Below are 23,221 nucleotides of genomic sequence, written 5' to 3'. Positions count from 1 at the left end.
TGTTCCACAATTTATGGTTAAGGAACATTTGAAAATCAGCCAAAAGCAAACACAATGAAGAGTTGGAAATACCACTCATTAAGTGTGCAAGTCTATTTTACCTATTCCTGGCTCAGCTCTTCCCGTAGTGCACAAGCTTTATACTTACCCTGCAATGGTGAAAACAGGTATGATCAACTTTAACAAATCACATGTAGTCAACAATAGCTGACATCATGACCCACGACTTAATTTAACATGTACAGTGACTCAAGTGAGAGCACACATACAAAATTCAAACTTACATCAGTGATAAAGGCAAGACCATGGTAGGCATCCTTTGTTTCCATCATGTAATTGAAGGCATTGAGGAGGGCAACTCCAGCATCTTCAAGACCTGTTACTTTTGAATCTGGATTAACAGCAAACACCAAACCAATTCGCAGTGGAGCTGGGTGCAAGTAAAATGATTCCGCTAATTTTAGCAGAGGCTGTGCATCACGCTTGGCTGGATCTGTTATGATAACCTGAAGGCATTACACAGTTATCAGTATAATACTGTAATTATAAGAAATTACTGTAAAAGAACACAGAATGTCTTTATTATAGTAAGTAAATTACATCTACAGGTAACAGCAATGGTAGAAAATTAAGTACAGAAATGAGAGTCACTAGAAAACAAAAGGCATCTTAATTTCAATTTGATAAATGCTTTGAAGTCAAAGATTAAGCCACATTTCTGACAATTTCAATATTGCTTATTAATTACAAACAGCTACATTGTTATTTAATGTTGCTAATTTCTCATTTGGCAATGATTCGAAAGCAAAATTCACAAACAGTTATAAAATAAGGAGGGGATATTCAGTGACAAGTTCTTTATAACACAGAACAGCAACAATTCAATTCTCAGTTGCACAATACATTTACAGGTTCCTGCCCTACTTACAAAGTACATGTTGTTGGTTTCCTTCCTTAACTTCCTTGATCTTCTACACAAACAACATTTTTTCCTTCCCTTCATTCATCAATATGACTTACTTTTCATTTGAAGTGAGCAGTACAAAGATTACAAATTTTTATTTTACATAAGTAAAACTCAATACAGAACATACCAAATGGTATAAGTTGCGACGCACACTCCTCAGCATGCCTGGGAATGTGGGACGGAGTAATTCCATCAGTGTGTCAGACCATCTACGATACTGTTTGTCTTGCTCAATATCATTTACCCAGGTAACTGCTGAATCTCTAATATCAATGGCAAATTCTGGACTTGAAGAGGTACGAGAGAAGTCAAGGCCTAACAAAGAACCCATCTGCGTGGCAGGTACACCTAATAAAAACAACCAATCATTTTAATAGGTAACTTATTAAAACAACACAGTAATGCTCAAAAATAATGTCAAATTCAAATGAAGCATCCACATAACATCCCAAATGTTCAAAAAACTCTGGTTCATAGGACTTTTAGAACAACAGATTCAGCAATTAAATCCCATTTGTAGATTATGTATCTTTCTATATATTTATCTATGTATTCACTGACATCTGACAACCATCAACAAAAACCTACCAAACTGTCCAGTCACATTAATGTGACCACCTGTCAAAAGCCTGAATAACAACCTTGTTGCAATGCAGACTGCTGCAAGGCATGTAGGAAGAGAGGCAGTAGGGTTCTGGAAGGTACAGACAGGGATGTGGAGCCATGCTGACTTCAGTGTCATACCCAGCTGTGCTAAATTTCTTGGTTGAGGATCTGTGGCATATACACAGCTTCTTGACTGGTTTTAAATCTGAGGAGTTTGGTGGCAGGAGACTACGGTACAAAGATCTTGATGCTCTTTGAATCACACACATACTCTGTGACATGTTGAAATGTCGTGCTGGTATGTGTCGCCTAGCCAAGGCGAAATGACCTGCATGTAGAGGTGCACATGGTCCCCAAGAATAGATGCATACTTGTGTTGATACAATTTGCCTTCCAGAATGGCGAGATCACAAAATGAATGCCACAAAAACATTCCCCACAAAATAATACTCCCTCTTTCGGTCTGGAGATTTTGTTCAAGTCTTTCTGCACTTTCTTAATCTCATCCATTACTTTCATTTAGACAACTTAACCATCAGTGAACTATTTTCTAGTGCTGTTGATCCTACTTGGTAATATGTTTGTGTATATTGAGACCTATAGGTATCCTATTATGCTTCCTTGAAGACAAATTCAACATTTTTTTTTTTTGATTTCTGCACAACATTCACCATCCAGTAGACAGTACACATTTCTGTTACAAATCCTTTCACCTCAAGAGACCAATAAAACAACAATCTTTTAAAACTGTGGCGTAATGGAATGCTCAGTGAGCAGTAATGACAAACCGTAAGTGATTCAACAAAGCTAAAGCACATCAATAGACCCAGGAGGAGGCCACTGCAACTATGTCCGAAACATTGGTTTCTCTAGTATAGCTTTTTACATTGTGACATGGCACAATATTCAGAAAATATCTTAGTCAGTAGTTGATGATTTAGTACTGTGTCTAAGGCCTTTCAGAAACCTAGGTCAACTGAATCTACCCATTCACCTGCACCTATTGTTCACAGTACATAAAAAAATAAATAAAACAAGCTTTCATTTCATGATAGTGGCTTTTCCTGACAATGTTGATTCTATGAGGGAAGCATGTTTTCCTGCAAGGAGGTCACAATATTATACCTCAGGCATGCTCTAGAACCCTCCAACAGATGGGCTTAAACATTATTGTTCTGTATTTCTATGCAGCTGGTCTTCCACCCATTTTGTAAACAGGGTTCAGTTACATTTGGAATTAATTCCACAGCATATTCAATGTGGAATCCAACTGGGACTATGTCAAAACCTAATGTCTTCTGTGCTTTAAGTAACCTTATTATTTTTCAATAATGGAGGTGCTAATAACAACCTCTCTCATTTGTGATGTTGCGTAGCAGTCAAACATTGGTGCAGCAGTAACATCAAGCACATATAATTCTTGAGATCTTCAGTTTCAACATCACAGATCCAAAACAGATTGAATGGAATGACCTCACTGTTTTTTCATATGGCCATAAGTTCCTAGGAATTTCTGACAGATCTTTTGCCATCAGTTGACTCTGAAAATTATTATAGGCTTCAAGCATGGCCCTTATCACAGATGCACAAACTGCTATTGACTTTTCTTTGTCACTTTCCCAGTAGTCTCTTGGGGTGAGAGTGTAGTCATCTCTATTTTTGTAAAATTCTCAGAATGGTATCATTGAACCAGGGTGGGTCTTCATCTTCTTATCACTTGTAACATCCCTACCCAGATCGCAGTTTACAGTGTCTATGATTATACTCTTGTCCATATTAGTTCACAGTCAGATTAATTTAGGACCTAATGCTTTTGCTCGTGGCTACAAAAATTCCTCCTAGAGATTAATCTATCTTTATTATATAGCAGGCAGTTAAATGGAAACAAGACAGATGGAAAAAGTAACTAGAAAACAAGACAGATGGAAAAAGTAGCGCCGGCCGAAGTGGCCGTGCGGTTAAAGGCGCTGCAGTCTGGAACCGCAAGACCGCTACGGTCGCAGGTTCGAATCCTGCCTCGTGCATGGATGTTTGTGATGTCCTTAGGTTAGTTAGGTTTAACTAGTTCTAAGTTCTAGGGGACTACTGACCTCAGCAGTTGAGTCCCATAGTGCTCAGAGCCATTTTTTTGAAAAAGTAACTAGGAAACAAGACAGATGGAAAAAGTAACTAGAAAACAAGACAGATGGAAAAAGTAACTAAACTGTTTATTATTTCAAAAGTAATTGCCATAACTGTTAATACAATTATCCCACTGTGAGACAAAACATCAGAACCTTCATGGAAAAATGTTTGCAGCTGCCTATGGAAACATGATTGTGCCCAGGTGCGAGTCTCTTCATCTGAAGCAAATCGACAGCCATGAAAGTCTTTCTTCAGGGCTCCAAATACATGGAAATTGCTTGGGGATAGGTTGGGACTGTATGGAGGGTCTGCTAGGGCTTCCATGCGAAACTTCTGTGGCATAGTCTATACAACCTCAGCAACATATGTACGGGCATTACCCTGCAACAGATTGATGCCACTGTTAACATTCCTGAGTGTTTGGACTATGTTCCAGAAGTTTCACTGGGAACCCCTTACATATCCTCCACACTGTCCCAATCTCTCCCTATGCAACTTTTGCCCCATGCAGCAGATTTCCATATTTCTGGAGAACTGAAGAAAGATATTTTGTGGTCGTTGATTTGCCTCAGACAAAAAAGTGCATGCCTGTGTACAATCGTGGTTCCATAGGCAACAGCAAACACTTTGCCTTAAAGACAATGACCATCCTACCTCTCAGTCGGATAAAAGTTATGGTGATTACTTTTGAAAAAATAAACAATTTGCTTAATTTTTTCCCCATCAATCTTTTTTTTCATTTGACTGCCTTTACTACATTCAGCATGCTGAAAATTTCCCTACCCTCTGCTTCAGGTTTCAACTCTCTCTCACCTCCTAGTATGACACTGGGATTGGGGGGGGGGGGGAGTGGGCAGAGGAATGGGACTGCTTTCCATGAGAGATGTGTGCTCTGGTATTTCACTGCAAAAATTCTGGCAGTTAAGTAATATTCTGAGATTCTCAATCTCCAAATTTTTGTGCAATCCTTGAGGTATATGGTTTATATACTGGAGTCTCATTATTTTGTGTAATCTTAAAAAAGTGCATTCCTAACACAATCTGCCACTTTAGAAACTATTTTCAGAATGTAGAGCACATCTGACCCATAGAAGTCTCCAATGTGTGCTGCAAGTGAGGAATCTACAGCCAATCCCATCACAGAACCTGCGAAGCCTCTAGTTTAGACCCTTCAGTCCAATCCAATCCAAGGAACTCTTATCATCCCTTAGAATGGTGCAGCAATTCAATGACTGTACTGAGCAAGTTCTCACAAGTAATGCTAGCTGTCTTTGTCATGTCATTCATTACCAGAAAGAACTGACAATTGTCTCAGAACACAGACAACAGACACAATTGGTAAGGACATGATTGATAATATGCAAGTGACTGCAACCTATATCCTCAACTACTCCTGGAATGACCTGACAGACAATTTCACCCATGTACACATTGGGTGCACATCCAATTCATTTCCCTCCTGCAACACAATTTTCCTAAGAGGAGCCATCACATGCCTGTCACATAGCCTCCTCTTTCCCCTCTGAGGGTGCCCTGACCAAATGATGAATTTCACATTACTTCTAAAATAATCTATCTTATAAATATATTTACACTAAAATATTTATAATTTACAGTTGATTAGGATCCACACACGGACATTCAGAAATACTAACTTTTACTCTGAATGAAACAAAAATGAATTAGTGTGGCAATGAATGATCAGATACATTTAAGAAATGTATGGTTTAAAAAATATAGATACATGATATTTTCTTACCTATTTTGTGCAAACCTTCCATAACTCTCAGTTCTTGCCTAACCACCTCCAAGAGTGATATAACATCAACAATGTCAAGATCAAAGAACATCCCATTTAAGAACAGGGCTGTGTCTGATGGTTGGAGGTTTAAAGAAGAGGCAAAAATATCCTGATTTTCTTTGATTTCTTGTTTCAATTCATCTCTTACAACAGTCCTTACTAGAGAGCGTGCCTGAAAGTGGAGTATATTTGTCATCAATATGTTAATAATAGCTACTGTGCATAACATTTTCTTTTAAAGAGAAAGTGATATTTTCCCTTATAATTCAATATGAAAATTTTACTGCAAACCAAAACAATGTGTCAAAAGCTAGCTGAGAAATTTCAGCACAACCAAATCCTATATTTTGCACTATTATAATGATTCCAAACAAAAACAAATAGAATTGTTATCTAGCAAGTACATGATACCACATCTGTACATAAAACACATCTGTAGTAATTTCACTCACTTTCATGAGACACTTCCACAAACCCTTACCTGTAAAGGGAAATTCTGAGCAGTATGTGTAAGAACTTTGAGAGCTTCTTCACGGGGTGCAGCCATTATTCTTTCAGCAGCCTGTAGACTAAGCTCCTGTACTTGCCATACTTTCAGTGGAGCTAACTCACTGCTCGATTCTACAAGGTGTTGCCTGAATTTTTCAAGATTCTCCTTCATGTCTGGGTAAAGATTCCTACATGTCAGAAAGCAAAGGGCATAAGTGATCAAATCATTTATTAAATAAAAATAATAATGACTACGATCCCCTATGACTCATTTGCATACTTCAGTGAACTGCACTGAAGGCTGACAATGTGCCACACTGTCATGTCAATGCAAGCAGGACTGTAAGAGCACTATTGTGCAGATGCTCCAAAATATCTGTATTCAGGCCTCCACTTATACTGAAGTTCATAATTCTTCAAATAAAAACTATTTATTGATCACTCACCTCAGAATCTGTAAGTACACTCCTGGAAATTGAAATAAGAACACCGTGAATTCATTGTCCCAGGAAGGGGAAACTTTATTGACACATTCCTGGGGTCAGATACATCACATGATCACACTGACAGAACCACAGGCACATAGACACAGGCAACAGAGCATGCACAAAGTCGGCACTAGTACAGTGTATATCCACCTTTCGCAGCAATGCAGGCTGCTATTCTCCCATGGAGACGATCGTAGAGATGCTGGATGTAGTCCTGTGGAACGGCTTGCCTTGCCATTTCCATCTGGCGCCTCAGTTGGACCAGCGTTCGTGCTGGACGTGCAGACTGCGTGAGACGACGCTTCATCCAGTCCCAAACATGCTCAATGGGGGACAGATCCGGAGATCTTGCTGGCCAGGGTAGTTGACTTACACCTTCTAGAGCACGTTGGGTGGCACGGGATACATGCGGACGTGCATTGTCCTGTTGGAACAGCAAGTTCCCTTACCGGTCTAGGAATGGTAGAACGATGGGTTCGATGACGGTTTGGATGTACCGTGCACTATTCAGTGTCCCCTCGATGATCACCAGTGGTGTACGGCCAGTGTAGGAGATCGCTCCCCACACCATGATGCCGGGTGTTGGCCCTGTGTGCCTCGGTCGTATGCAGTCCTGATTGTGGCGCTCACCTGCACGGCGCCAAACACGCATACGACCATCATTGGCACCAAGGCAGAAGCGACTCTCATCGCTGAAGACGACACGTCTCCATTCGTCCCTCCATTCACGCCTGTCGCGACACCACTGGAGGCGGGCTGCACGATGTTGGGGCGTGAGCGGAAGACGGCCTAACGGTGTGCGGGACCGTAGCCCAGCTTCATGGAGACGGTTGCGAATGGTCCTCGCCGATACCCCAGGAGCAACAGTGTCCCTAATTTGCTGGGAAGTGGCGGTGCGGTCCTCTACGGCACTGCATAGGATCCTACGGTCTTGGCGTGCATCCGTGCGTCGCTGCGGTCCGGTCCCAGGTCAACGGGCACGTGCACCTTCCGCCGACCACTGGTGACAACATCGATGTACTGTGGAGACCTCACGCCCCACGTGTTGAGCAATTTGGCGGTACGTCCACCCGGCCTCCCGCATGCCCACTATACGCCCTCGCTCAAAGTCCGTCAACTGCACATACGGTTCACGTCCACGCTGGCGCGGCATGCTACCAGTGTTAAAGACTGCGATGGAGCTCCGTATGCCACGGCAAACTGGCTGACACTGACGGCGGTGGTGCACAAATGCTGCGCAGCTAGCCCCATTCGACGGCCAACACCGCGGGTCCTGGTGTGTCCGCTGTGCCGTGCGTGTGATCATTGCTTGTACAGCCCTCTCGCAGTGTCCGGGGCAAGTATGGTGCGTCTGACACACTGGTGTCAATGTGTTCTTTTTTCCATTTCCAGGAGTGTATATGAACCAGCTGAAATGTTTTGTCTAGGAATTAATCTGCCAGATAATGTACTTTTATCAACAGTAAAAAACATTAGAGAAAACAATAAAATTACAAGACAGAATAGCCGGCAAATACTTTCCTCCAGCACACGAAATTCTAAATACTCCTCATTATATATATATATATATATATATATATATATATATATATATATATATAGTCTTAATGATTGGAACTGTTACTTTCTTTCTCAAGGAGGAAAGAGTGAAACGTTGGGGAAAAAATAAGAGGGGGGGGGGGGGGGGGATGGAGAGAGAGAGAGAGAGAGAGAGAGAGAGAGAGAGAGAGAGAGAGAGAGAGAGAAGGGCATTAGGACTTAACATGCCAACAAATATGAGGTTTTTAGAATGGAGCATAAGCTTGGACTGGGGAAGGAAACTGCCTTTGCCATTTAAAAGGAATTATTCCATCATTTCTCTTTAGCGATTTTGGGAAATCACGGAAAACTTAAGCTGGAATGTACAATTTGGGTAGGTTAGCAAAGCAGTTTTTGGTCACTCAGATCCAAGACTGAGAGGGACTCAACTGTTTTTAATATTCACCCTTCTTTGCACTGATATTTCAGATTATACCAAGTATGTATATATACTAAAATGTGAGTACATATATATACTATGACACTTTTTAAACTCAAAAACTCATCATTAACACTTTTTTTTTCTTTTGTGTCCTATTTCAGTGGACTGTACATTTTTTAGTGCTATATAGCCATAGAACATTTAACCAGTAAATTAAACATTCATGTAGTAATTAACCTTCGAAGCCTCACATGATGTGAAACAACCATTCTGATTGGTGTTCTTGTTTAGTCTGCTTCTGAAATGCACTAATGAAGTAGGTGTATGGTCATAAACATGCCGTACCATTTGTGTGGGTCCCAAACATATATAACACACAATGACCCCTTCGGGTGTGTATGAAGAAGACGGGCAGCTCTCTCAACAGCAGTAATTGACAGAGATGCACTGCTCACAGGACTCTTGTATTGAAGAGTTACAACAGCAGCCACCTATTGCTGCTTGAAGCAGTATAGAGCATGGTCTTTGAATTGAGCCAAGTATGGTCTGCCACATACTTCAAAGTAAGCTGCAAAGGGCAGGCATAGAAGAACTACTGGCATGTGCATATAAACAGCAAACATTATTTCTCTGAACAAAACTATGTTAATTAGCATTCAAATTGTATGTCCACAGTTATTTCTGAAAGAACAAATCAGATATAAAAATGGAAGATTGATAACTACTGTCATATAAGCTACATACAAAATTTAGTGAACCAACAAAAATAACTCAAATTTTATGTATTAAAAGGACTTTATATACAAATTATGTACTTTAGCTTGCTTATGTTGAAGCCTTCTATCTCTTCCTCTTCATCTTCTTGTTCTCCACTATCACTAGAGTCTCCTCTCACTTTCGTATCATCTTGAGCCTTGTATTCCGTTGACTTTATTTGTAATTCTACACCATAACCTGAAAGGCGTACTTTCCTCTCTGGTCGATCCTGGAATGTAAAATATAATTAGCCACTAAATCATGTCCAATTAAACAAGGGAAAAATTCTCCAATTGAAAATATCTAACAAACAACTCTGCATACTCTCAGAGTAATTTCTTATTATGGAATTTTAGCCAATATTTCAAGTCTGATGACAGCGTCTTCTTTCTGAGTTAAACTGTAGACTAAAGCAAAAGAAATGCAGCAGTATCAATATACAAAATGTTTTATAGTAACTGACAACAGCCACAAATGCATTTGTAATATATTTCATTGTAATAAAATGTTTCTTGGGCAAGACAGGATATTAAGCATTTTATCTATTTTCATAGCAAAAGCCATGGCCACAAACTAGTACTGCCATTAAGCTAGAGTGCACATTACCACCATGTACAGCTGCTGGATTTGTTGTGGTAGGTGCATCAGATATCCTAATGTTCTTCACCTCTTCAAAGTGCGAGACTGACTGCAGCAGAGATTGATCACATCACATGCGCCATATTTCTATCAGTGTCACTTGATGGCATTTATACAAGCCTAAGGTCTCTGTCTTTACATCAATATCATTTTCAAGGCAATTTCTGTCATATTGGGACTTAATTTCACTACAAATTCCTGTCACAAATATCATCACTGTTATGGTATATTTTCTCTAACATCTACCAACTCTAATGCTGATCTTTATTCCACATTGTGATTATCATCACAATTTCTTGTTGCATCCTCTACAACCTAAATACGAAATCAAAACACCATCTAGCTCATTGTTTTATTGAATTCACAGTCATCAATTAGCGTTTATTCTTAAATAACACCTGTGTGCCCTTCAACTTTCGATAAATCTGATACTATGTGTTCCAAAACTGCATATGCAAGCAATGAGGGCAAGGATTTTGGAAACTAACAGTATATTCATTAGTTCCTATTTATAGTTAAGTTTATTTCATTTTTACTATAGAACAGGATATCCTGACACACTTAAAAAGAAACAACAACAACTACTACTACAGCTGCACCAGTAACAACTTCAACAGTACAAAGGAAACATTTCTTCCAAATACACAAATGACAGCATCCTTATTGTTGACAAACTGGGTTGGTCCTTGATATTTGTAGAAACTGTCAGTATGAAGTACCTTTTGCTGTCTGTGGATGAGATGCTTCCCCACCTGGCAAGCAGACACAGCTTCTCAAAAATCAAGCTGACAAAAAATATTTTCAACTGTGCCTAAATGAATCATCACAGATTTTCTCTTACCAACGTTCTGTTTGCTCTCAGACACTTCACGTCCCGTCGCCCTCTTTCTCTCAACACCATTTGACCTTTGTACAGTTCTATCACATCCCACATTAGACTGATCATAAAACCATACTGCTTACATCCGGGAGATCCATCTTTTCACTTAAGAAAGCTATTTGCCATTATATTTGGCATCAAAGTTCCATACAGGGACCACAAGCCCCTTCCAGCTACTTTTGTGCCTAACCACTGAATCCTCAGTGCTTAATAAAATGTCTACAGTGTTGGGTAATGGTATTAAGCATCTGTAACTACAGAACTTGATTTTTCACAAAATCCAAACATTCTAATAACAATACCTTGTTTTAACAGCCTATGGTGTTCAATGACAAATTTAATACCTTGACCAAGGTCCAGAGGCAGCTAAAGGATTCATCTCTGGAGGTCCTTCCATTAAATGTTTTATGTAGCACAAACACAAGAACAGATCAAATCCTGTGGTTCATCCACAACTATACTATCAGGTTGGTGCACGAGTTTGTAGCGTTTTTGTTCTGCATGCTGATATTCCAATTGCTATGGGTTTATTTACCAATAATCATTTATTATTTGTAGTTCACTATTTACTTATTGTCATTTTGTCATCTGGAGATAATGAGTGGATCTGTGTACACTGGAAAATGGAGTGCCAAGTGGAGAAATCAAAACATTTCCAAGATATTCTGCTGTTTGAGTTAGATGGAGTGGTGACAGCAGCGGAAGTAGCCTGAAACATTTGCACCCTGTATGGGGACAATGCCACAGGACAGAGCACAGCAAGAACATGGTTTTCTGATTTAAGTAGGACTGTTTTGACATTAGTGACTCTCCACTTTCAGGAAGCAATAATCGACAATGATCTATGTCAGTGTACCACATAACTGGCAAATGTTATGATGTGTGGTCATTTTACCATAGTGCAACATTTGCACACAATGGGGAAGGTTCAAAAATTGAGTGTGTGGGTACTGCAAGCTCTAAGCCATAATCACATAAAACAGCACGTGGGCATATACATGCATCTCTGCTTACCCATCATGAACAGCTTATGAACAACATTGACCATTCCTATCCTGTATCATTATGGTGACGAGAAATGGTGCCTTTATGCTAACATAAGGAAAAGAAAGGAACAGCCGAGCCCAAACAAAGCGACAACTCCCCACACAAAGACCTGTGCACATCCACTAAAGACAATGTTATGCACCTGATGGAACAGTGACAGTGTTGTGTAGAACACATTGTTTCCCCTGAGGTGTAACCAACTCTGCTGGCATTTATTGTCAACAACTGAGACATCTTGCGAACACAATCCAAGAACAACCAGAAATACTGCAACTGATGCTGCTCCACGACAGAGTTCGATTGCATTCTCCTAGACTGACAAAAAATATTGTGCAGGATTAGGGTTGGGGAGTCATTCCACACCCACCTCACTCATCTGACCATGTGCTCTCAGATTTCAACATTCCTGCTATCTACTGAAAAACCTTCATGGAACTTCCTCACCTGATGAAAATGCACTCTGAATAGGGGGAGAGGGAAGGTGAGTGGAGGGGGGAGGGGGAGGTGAGTGGAGGGGAGAGTGGGAGGTTGGGAACCACTGATCTAGATTAACTAGGACTTTTAGCAAACCGAATTAAATATTTTTGTTCTGTCCAAAACTGTATCCATTGGTTTTTAGAGGTCACAATATACAGCTCCTTAGACTTGCCTAAGGTGAAGTCTGACAATCAGACTTATTTAAACTTTGTCTGAAAAGTCAAAAACTATAGTAAACAAATAATAAAAATTGTACAACATGTAAGACAATGATTTTCATTTGCAAATAAGTAAATATCACACCCAGTGCAAATGAGAAGCAAGGTTAATACACAGTCTCTCCTTGAACAACTTCTAGTATCTGCAGTGCAATTAATGATAAAATTAACTTTTGTATTTTATACAATTCATGTTACATATGTGAGGAGGAATGCCTCTATTACTAGAGTGGCTGTTACCACTGAAACAAAGGGAGCATGACCAACCAACATCTCATCTCAGTTTTGATTTGTGTTGCAGCTTTGAATAAATCACAAGAAATCAGTTGAGGCAACTGAATATCTGGACACATTTGGGAAAACTGATAACATTTCATTTTATTTGGTTTAAGAATCATGAAAGAAGGCAGTATATGAGGAAGAGACCTGGAGACAAAGGTTTCAGATTGATTACATAATGGTAACAGAGAGATTTCAGAACCAGGTTTTAAACTGTAAGACATGTCCAGGGGCAGATGTGGACTCAGGCCACAATTTATTGCAGATTGAAACTGAATAAACTGGAGAAAGGCAGTAATTTAAGGAGATGGGATTTGAAGGAAAAAAAAAACAGAGGTTGTAAAGAGTTTCAGAGGGAACATTAGGGAATGATTGACAAGATTAGGAGAAAGGAATACAATAGAAGACGAATGGGTAGGATTGAGAGATGAAATAGTGAAGGCAGCGGAGGATCAAGTAGGTAAAAAGATGAGGGCTAGTAGAAATTCTTGAGTAACAAAAGGGATATTTAATTCGATCAATGAAAGGAGAAAATATAAGAATTTAATAAGTGAAGCAGACGAAAGGGAATACAAATGTCTACAAACCGAGACTGACAGCAAGTGCAAAATGGCTAAGCAGGAATTGCTAGAGGGCAAATGTAAATATACAGAAGCATATATCACTATGGGTAAGGTAGATGTTGCTTACAGAAAAATTATGGACCTTTGGAGAAAAGAGAAGCAGCTGTATGAATATCAAGAATTCAGACAAAAAACAACCCTAAGCAAAGAAGGGAACGCATAATGGCGGAAAGAGTATGTTGAGGGCCTATACAAGGGTGATGTACTTGGGGGCAATATTACGAAAATGGAAGAGGATGTAGATGAGGACGAGAAGGAAGATATTATAGTGCATGAAGAATTTGGCAAAGCACTGAAAGACTTAAGTCAAAACAAGGCCCCGAGAGTAGATAACATCCTGTTAGAGCTACTGATAGCCTTGGGAGAGCCAACCATAACAAAATTCTTCCGTCTGGTCAGCAAGATGTATGAGACTGGTGAAATATCATCAGACTTCAAGAAGAATATAATAATTCCAATTCCAAACAAAGCAGGTGCAGACAGGGGTGGAAATTACCAAACTATCAGTTTAATAAGTCACAGTTGCAAATACTAACATGAAGCCTTTACAGAAGAATGTAAAAACTGGTAGAAGCCGACCTTGTGGATTCTGGAGAAATGTAGGAACGCACGAGGCAATACTGACCCTATGACTTCTCATAGAAGAAACATTCAGAAAAGGCAAACCTACATTTGTAGACTTGGAGGAAGCTTTTGACAATGTTGATTGGAACCCTCTCAAATTCTAAAAGTGGCAGGGATAAAATACAGGGAGCAAAAGACTATTTACAGTTTGTACAGAAACCAGATGGCAGTTATAGGAGTCTATGAGCACGAAAGGGAAGCAGTGGTTGAGAAGGTAGTCAGACCAGGGCCGTAGCCTGCCCCAATGTTATTCAATTTGTATACTGAGCAAGCACTAAAAGATACAAAAGAAAAATTTAGAGTAGGAATTAAAGTACAGGGAGAAGAAATAAAAACTTTGATATTTGACGATGACATTGTAATTCTGTCAGAGACAGCAAACTATATGGAAGAGCAGTTAAACAGAATGCACAGTGTCTTGAAAGGAGAATAATTGAATGTAGTCAAATCAGGTGTTGCTCGGGGAATTAGATTAGGAAATGAGAAAGCAGTAGAAGAGTTTTGCTATTTGGACAGCAAAATAACTATATGGATATAAAATGTAGACTGGCAATGGCAAGGAAAGAATTTCCGAAGCAGTGAAATTTGTTAAAATCGAGTATAGATTTAAGTGTCAGGAAGTCCTTTCTGAAAGTATTTGTATGGAATATAGCTGTCTATGAAAGTGAAACATGGATGATAAACAGTTTAGACAAGAAGAAAATAGAAGCTTTTCAAATGTGGTGCTACAGAAAAATGCTGAAGATTAAATGGGTAGATCACATAACTAATGAGGAGGTACTGAATAGAATTGGGAAGAAGAGAACTTCGTGGTACAACCCAACCAGAAGAAGGGATCGGTTGGTAGGACACATTCTGAGGCATCAAGTGATCACCAATTTAGTAGTGGAGGGAAGTGTGGGGAGTAAAAATCGTAGGAGACTAAGAGATGAATACAGTAAGCAGTTTCAGAAGGATGTAGGTTGCAGTAGTTACTTGGATATGAAGAGGCCTGCAAGGGGTAGAGTACCACGGAGAGCTGCATCAGACCAGTCTTTGGACTGAAGACAACAATAACAAGTGCATGGCAAATATCCAAAAAATACATGATTAGAATTTACCATCCTATTGTCACTGAAGTCAACAGATACAAGCACATGCACATGTGGATAAATATTAAGGAAATCAATCAACTTTAGTCTTAACAACTGAATCATCCAAATCCCCTCACTTACATGATTTAGGGAAACAGAAATTCTTTTGTCAGGATAACCAGATGGTGATTTTAAGTCATTTTCTCCTAAATACCAACACACATCAACACCATTGCATAACATAGTTGTAGGACATGTTCAAAAGTTAAACAAATGAAAAATCCAGGATGGAATAAAGACAATTTTGTGCCTTTTGTTTTGCCTGTGTGCAGTTCAACATCTCCGCTATATGGTGACCTTCACAAATTCCTAAGTTACAAAGCCAAAAATAACATTCCATATGCAACTCTTGAAAGCATTAAAAGACACTGGTCAACTGCTAAAAAATACAAAATTAATTTTATAATTTGTCTCAAAAATAAATTGTAGTACTCACTTTCACGAAGTGCCTCACAACATAATCAATTTCTCCACTGAGGGCATATCTTTTCAATACTTCATGAAACTTCTTAAAATCAGTTGAGCCCAATTCACCATATAAAATTACTGTCAGGGAGTTGTTCTCAGAAGATGGATAATGGTGATCCAAGTCAAATATTTCTGGCTGAACCACATTTTCATTTTGCTGTGTTTAACAAAAATATGTTTATTTTTATTTATTTATTTATCAATCCATAGACAATGTAAACTGTATGGATGTTGTCAACACATAAATAGATAAAATACATACAGAGATACATAAACATACACAGTTACACACATAGATACATACATTTCTTGCCTTACTGAGTTACTCATTTGGACATTGTATTGCACTGTTCTATTGAACATGTTGTGAAATGCCTCTTGATTGCAGTAACTACTCATTAACATATCTGTCAATAAAATTTACACATTATGTTAGGTAATCCTTTATGGTATAAAAACACTTCTATAACAAATAATTTTTAGGGTATTCCTGAAAGCATGTATTTCACTTTTGTCTTTGGTCTCATTGTGTTTGTTTATTGTATAGTTTAATTCCATGATACAGCACACTATTTTGGGTTTTTGTTTTGTTTTTTCTATTGAGATGTAAGTGGTGGCTGAATCGGGTTCCATGTTCATGTAGAGACCTGTTTGTTTGGTACTGATCAATGTGTCTTTTCATGTGGATAACTGTGTACAAAATTTACTCAGATGGAGCAGTCAAGATTCCCATAGATTTAAGCAACTCAGTGCAGTGAGTTCTCTTGCTACTTTTTGTCATAATTCATACAGCCTTTATTGTGGCTCAAAGATTGTATGTGACACTCATTTACTCTCTAGAACATTATCTCATAACTCATCACAGAATGAACATATGCAAAATATGTTTTTTCTGGTGTGTGAGCTACTACACACAGAATTGACTATTGTAAGTGCAAAGAATGCTGAGCTATTCTTTTCTGAAGGGCAGTAACCTGCTCAGTCCATTTTTGTTGTGCATCGACATATACCTCTAGAAATTTTGTTTGTGATACATATTCTATGAGCTCAACTTCCACTTTTAAAGAGTAATTTTTGGGTTTTCTGGTTATGTGGAAACTAATACTCGCTTTTTTTTTAATTTAAAGTTAATTTGTTGTCTACCCATCTGCATACATACAGCTCTGTCCTTTAGTACACTTGGTAATATTTCACTTATTAGAATATTACTGTCATCAGCAAACAATATTGTTTCACTGTGTTTGACACTCTGGGGAAAATCACTCATATATATCAGAAAGAGTATTGGGCCAAGCACACATCCTTGGGAGACAAAAGTATTAATGTATTCTGGGTCAGAAAGGTGTTCATGGTATGATTGAAGTTAGTCTGAGATGTATCTACCCTTTGCACTCTGTTTCTTTAGGTATGCACAAAACCATTTATTTGCTTCCAGTTTATTTAACAGAATTGTGCAGTCTACTGTATCAAAGGATTTTCTGAAGTCAAGGAGGATGCCTGTTATATTATCTCCTTTATCTAGTGTTTACAAAACAATGTTTGCAATATGAGCTATAGCTGACTGTGAGCTTTTACCAGGCCCGAACCCAAACTGATCTTTACGCAGAAGATTGTACATTGTTAGGCACACCACAAGTCTAATTTTCCATTATGGCTTCGATTACTTTTGAAAATGATGACAGTATAGAGATGGGTCTATAATTTTCTATATTTTCAGGATCTCCATTCTTATGTAGGTGCAGAACCTTTGCATGTTTTAGTGCCTCTGGGAAGATCACCTGTGGTGAATGATTAATTTATGATGTGTACTAAAGGGTCTTCATGCTCTCTGAAGGACTGTATGGACAGTACCACAGGCACCTTGTCGATACCTGCTGAGGTTTTAGTTAGGTTCCAAACAACATAGCTTATTTCTTCTGGAGTGGTGGGTCGCAGTATCATTGTGTTTGGAACATAGTCCAGTGTTTGTACAGACTGCATTTTGTCAAATTTGTGTTGTAGCTTGGTAGCTATGTTGCTCAAATACTGATTTGCAAAGTTTGCAATTTTTTTGGATCCTTTATTGTGGTACTATTGTGCTGTAATTGCATGTTTACCTGTTTTGTCTTTTTTCCATTTGTCTCCTGTTTGGTGACATTTCAGATTGCTTTTACTTTGTTTCCTGTCTTTTCTATAATTTTATCATTTTGAGACCTTTATGCTGTCACGAAAACTTTTCTATATATGTTTTTATATGTTTGGTAGTATTTTTGAAATGCAGGGTCATTCTGGTTGTTTTTTAAACTGCTAAGGTGTTCAAGTGTTACAGAGGATTTCCTTATCCCATTTGTCATCCAGTTACTTTTGTTTTGTGTTTTAGATACTCATCGTAGTTTTGGAAACACTTCTTTGAACCTGAATTTAAATTTCGAAAGAAACTTTGAAACTTTCTATCTCTGCTAGTCTCCATAAACACTTATTTCTACGTTTCATTGTAAATTCATCCCGTTTTTGCTCATGAGGCCTAGGTTACCTACAACACCACCACCACAATTTTCTTTCGACACATCAGTTAGTATATGGTCAATGATTGATGCTGAATGCTTAGTTACCCTTGTGGCTGTGTTAATCAAAAGTATAGCTGCACATAATGTTCAAAAATGTGTTGCAAAAGCCATATGGGTTCAATGTGTTGATGTTTAGATCACCACAAATGAGAATTTTGTCCTTAGAATTGGTAACCATGTTCCATACTTGGATTAGTTTTGCTATAAATGTATCTCTATCACCACTCAGAGCATAGTAAATACATAGATACTCAGTCTTTGGAACACTTGTGGCTTTCTTATCTCTATAGCTGATTTTTTCTTCACCTAATGAAATGTCATTTCTAACTATACATCAAATCCTTTCCTTTACGTATATATGTTATCCAACACCTCTCACAGTGGTTCTACTGTAATGGCATGCCAGATTGTATGGGCTTAGAGCTACATGTGTAATTTCAGATCCCCTACACCTAAGTACAAATGCATTACCCTTCAGGGGATTAAACTAACAACACGTAGTTCAATAGTACACAATATTTAACATTTTCACATATAATAAAAACCAAACCAAAATCAGAAACAAAAACTAAAATGTAAGCTGGAGATTCATAGATATTTCACACTCATGAAAAGTACACATATTAAAATGATCTTCTACAATTCTAAAGAATAAAAGCAAAAACAAAGCTCTCACCTTTGGCAACAAAACATCAGAACAGTGGAAATGTAACAGTTTCATCCACAGCAGAAAGAAAATTTACTTTAATTTAAGAATAGGCCAGTAGTTGATGTTTCTATTAAATACTGAGAGATTCTCTGTACCAAATAATCATATTTTTTATTATTATTAAACACTTCCTTCAACACAATAAGAAACCAAAACAGAGAGTAACAGTTGTGTTTTGCAGGAGATGGCAGCTTGTTTTCTTTCAACACAATCAAGTATTCTTTCAAAGTAACCATGATGTGAATATCAGTGTCCTCTATCTCATTTCTTCCAAATTCTTCTTGGATCCAGTGCCATCTTACATGGTTCAGATTTTTTTGCTCTGTAGAAGGCTTAAGATCAGACCAAACTATTCTTTTCCCTAGCATTTATCTTTTCTATTACGGTGCCACTATCAGGATTTGGCAAATTTTACTTATTATTTAACTGAGATCAGATGCCCTTCCTGATGCCATAACCACCAAGGCAGCATAAGGGATGGAAATCATGTGCAATTTGTCTGTGGATCATGTGAACTTTGTATGTTTTGTCATATTTTAACTATCTGCACTGGCTTGTCATATTAACTGAGACAGAATTTGGGTATCGGCCAGCATTTGCCTAAAGTGTGAGAAACCGCCTAAACTGCACTCAGGCTGGCTGTTGCACCAGCTCTTGGTTGTTGATCTACTGCTCGAATTCGAACCGAGTATGACTCACCTTCCTGACTCTCATGCTAGTGCACTGTGTCTTATGCTATACAAGCAGGTCAGATCACTTTCTGGTTATGTCTTCATTTTGCATCGACTGGAAAATTATTCTTGCTGCAGATGTTCATAGTGCATTTGAAAGCTAACTTCATCATTTCAATAATTTCTTTTTATCTCAGATCAGTTTCTCCCCATCACCTAGCTATTTAAATATCTCATCCTTTATCAGCCTAGAAGATGTGCTGCTCTTCAGAACATACTTGATGTAAATTTGTAATCAAGTTTGAGACCACTATTTCTGGAGCTCAGTGGAAGTGGTGTATTTACAAAAATAAAATAAAGGAACATACCTTATTATCACTGATGGCTCTCTCCACATCCTCAAGATTACACACTAGATTCCCAGCAACATCAGCTGCTATGGAACAGTCGGTAGAAAGCAGTCCTCTTTCCATAGCCATCTGAGTATACATTTCCACTTTTGGAGAATACGTATGTAGTGCAAGAGCTAATTTCAGAACTGATATTTGGGCTGGTGTGACCAACTCTGCAGCTTTTGACAGTATTGTTTCATGGCGAGTCTTATCAATTTCTGAAATAAGATTGAGCACATGAAAGAAACTTCTAAATCAAAAGAAAACGAACGATCAGAAAAGAGAACTACACACTGTATAGAAGTAGTGATGAAAAGGTATTAGGCAACTATCACTGTCTGCAATTCAGCACAGATTTTCCATCTCTGGGACAAAAAGAGATAACTATTATGTATACATATCTTTCCATAAAATGTAGGGTTCAAAACTTTGGATGCAATGTCACATTATGGGAAACCGATATCAAATTTTCAGCGGTTTTGTTGTTTTTCTTCAGTCCGAAGACGGGTTTGATGCAGCTGGAGAGCTAGTCTATCCTTCTTCTCTGTGTAACTACCACGATCTACATCCATTCTAATGAGCTTGCTGTATTCAAGCCTCGGTCTCCCTCCACAATTTTAAGAAAATCACGCATGCACGGTCCCTTCCCTTCCACTCTTCTTGTCTGAACAGCATTTAGTACACATTTCACTACCAGCGAAGGCTGCACTCTGGATAAATTCCTTGAGAAAAGACTTCCTAACAGATTTATATTCCGTCTTAACAAATTCCTCTTTTTAGAAATGCTTTTCTTACTATTAGCAGACCACAGACTGCTTATAGCAAGAAAAGCATTTCTAAAAAAGAGGAGAATATATACAGTGTACAGCTATGGCCACCCACATGGCACCATCCTATGCCAACCCATTCAGGGTCCATCTAGACGAATCCTTCCTAAACACCCAGAATCCTAAACACCTCACCTGGTTCAGATTCATTGATGACAACTTTGTGATTTAGATCAGGGGTGAGGACACCCTACTGACATTCCTCCAGAACCTCAACAACTTCTTCCCCATTTGCTTCACCTGGTCCTGCTCAACCCCACAAGCCACCTTCCTAGATGTTTGTCTCCACCTCAAAGGTGGCTACATCAGTACCTCTGTCCACATCAAACATACTAACCACCAGCAATACCTTCACTTTGACAGGTGCCACCCGTTCCATGCCAAGAAGTCCCTACCATACAGCCTAGCCGCCTGTGGTCATCGCATCTGCAGTGAAGAGCGGTCCCTCTGTAAATACACTGAGGGTCTCACTGAAGCCTTCACAGACCACAATTATCCTTGCAACCCTGTACAAAACCAAATCTCCTATGCCTTATGTTTCCAGTCTCCCACCACCTCACAAAGTCCCACTGTCCAGAAACAGAGGAGCATTGCCCTCGTAAATCAGTACCATCCACGATTGGAACAACTGAATTACATTCTCCGCCCAGGTTTCAACTACCTCTCATCATGCCCTGAAATGAAAAATGTCCTGCCCACTATCCTTCTCAACCCTCCCACAGTGGTATTCCGCCATCCACCGAACTTACACAATATACTCGTCCATCCCTACACAACCCCTGCTTCCAAACCCTTACCTCATGACTCGTACCCCTGTAATAGACCTAGATGCAATATCTGTCCTATACATCCTCCTCCGAGGGACTTACTGGCCAAAAGCTATATATGTGACAGTCTTTTTGTTGTGCCTAATTGTGACCCAGCATCTCTGCTATCTGGTAAGTAGCAACCTTTCTTTTCCCAAATAGTAAAACTCATCTACTACTACTTTTAATTTCTCACTTTCTAATGTAATTCCCTCAGCATCATCTTATTGACTTCCACTATATTTCATTATCATTGTTTTACTTTTATTGATGTTCATTTTATAAACTCTTTTCAAGACACTATCCATTTCACTCAACTGCTTTTCTAAGTCTTCAGCCATATCTGGCAGAATCACAATGTTGTCAACAAACTTCAGTTCAATTGCTTCTCATTGAACTTAAATTGCATTTCACAATTTATCCTTAGTCTGCTTAACAGCTTGCTGAATGTACAGACTGAATAACATCGAGGATAGGCTATAATGCTGCCTCATTCCCTTCTCAATAACGGCTTCCCTTTCATGTCCTTCGACTCACGTAACTGCAGTCCGGTTTCTGTATGTGTCTTAGCTTTCACTTCTTGTATTTCATCCATGCTACCTTCAAAATTTCAAAGTGTATGGTTTAGTCCACTTTGCCAAAAGCAGAGAAGAGGCAATTCCCTGTGAGAAGCACGAAGGGTGACTGTCATGTGGTCGTCGTCTCCTTTTAGGTTCACACTTTATTTGGAGAAACCAGGGCACACCAATCTGCATTCCAAGCCTCCAACAAAGGTCAGTGTGGAGTCGACCAAAGGTCCAGTTCTGGTACCCTCATCTCCAAAGTCAGCATGCTCACAGCCAACTTGGCCAACAGGTCACCATGTTCATTCCCTGGGATCCCAATGTGACCAGGGACCCTACAATGTCAATTGACTGTCCAGGTTGGTGGAGGTCCTACAATCACAACCAAGGAGTGATCGACAGCCTGAAAACTACTCATGGGGTCACAGACAATTCAGAACAACTCACCAGTGCAAGAACAATGGTGGCTGAGGGCTCGAGCAATGATCAATTGTGCATTGAATATATTGCACCCATTCAGCAGAGAGCATAGTTCACTTCATCGTGCATGTGTGTAGGCAAAACCAGTTCAAACATTGACTGTGGAGCCATCAGTGTATAACACTTCTGAGCCCATGAATATGTCAAGGACACCCAGGAACATGTGAACAAAAATCATAGGGTCTATTGAACCTTTTGGTCCAAACGACAGGGCGAGGTGGATCCAAGGATGAGGTGTACACCATGGGGGTACACATGACTTCTCCCTGACAGTGACAGTGGGGAAAGAAGGAGTTCTGAGCAGACACACTGTATGAGAACTGTGAGTGTGACTACAGCCCTTTGAGCCCTTTGCCTCAGGAAACAATAGTTTGGGTGCTCAGGGGAGCAGCAAATATGTATCATATAGCTGAGTAGCAGTTATTGACACCTGATCTGTAGGGGAGGGACCCCAGCCTCCAAGAGTGGGTTGTGCACCGGACTCATCTGAAAGGCACCTGTCTCAAGTCAGGCTCACAATGGTAATGGTGTATCGGGTCCAGCATCCTCAATGCTGAAGAACATGTCGATCAGAGCTTTGTAGAGCCGCAAAAATTTAGAGTGGTCAGCACCCCAGCTATTGTTACTGAGACAGAGAAGAGTATTAAG

General features: G+C 39.2%; 1 protein-coding gene across 2 annotated transcripts in view; it reads right to left on the bottom strand.

Annotated features, from left to right (window-relative positions):
- LOC126237139 (UDP-glucose:glycoprotein glucosyltransferase) overlaps positions 1-23,221 on the bottom strand; it is a 128,530-nt gene that overhangs the window by 68,841 nt on the left and 36,468 nt on the right. For both annotated transcript variants that reach the window (XM_049946967.1, XM_049946968.1), the window contains exons 3-9: positions 19,874-20,115; positions 15,548-15,736; positions 9,251-9,420; positions 5,980-6,175; positions 5,457-5,670; positions 1,095-1,315; positions 285-506 (exon numbers count right to left, since the gene is read on the bottom strand). In XM_049946967.1, the coding sequence (XP_049802924.1) occupies positions 285-506; positions 1,095-1,315; positions 5,457-5,670; positions 5,980-6,175; positions 9,251-9,420; positions 15,548-15,736; positions 19,874-20,115 (1,454 nt within the window). The remainder of the gene's footprint in view (positions 1-284; positions 507-1,094; positions 1,316-5,456; positions 5,671-5,979; positions 6,176-9,250; positions 9,421-15,547; positions 15,737-19,873; positions 20,116-23,221) is intronic.

Source organism: Schistocerca nitens, chromosome 2 (assembly GCF_023898315.1).
Source record: "Schistocerca nitens isolate TAMUIC-IGC-003100 chromosome 2, iqSchNite1.1, whole genome shotgun sequence".
Classification (NCBI taxonomy): Eukaryota; Metazoa; Arthropoda; class Insecta; order Orthoptera; family Acrididae; genus Schistocerca; species Schistocerca nitens.
Note: the sequence above shows the minus strand (reverse complement) of the source record. Positions and strands in the feature narration are given on the sequence as shown.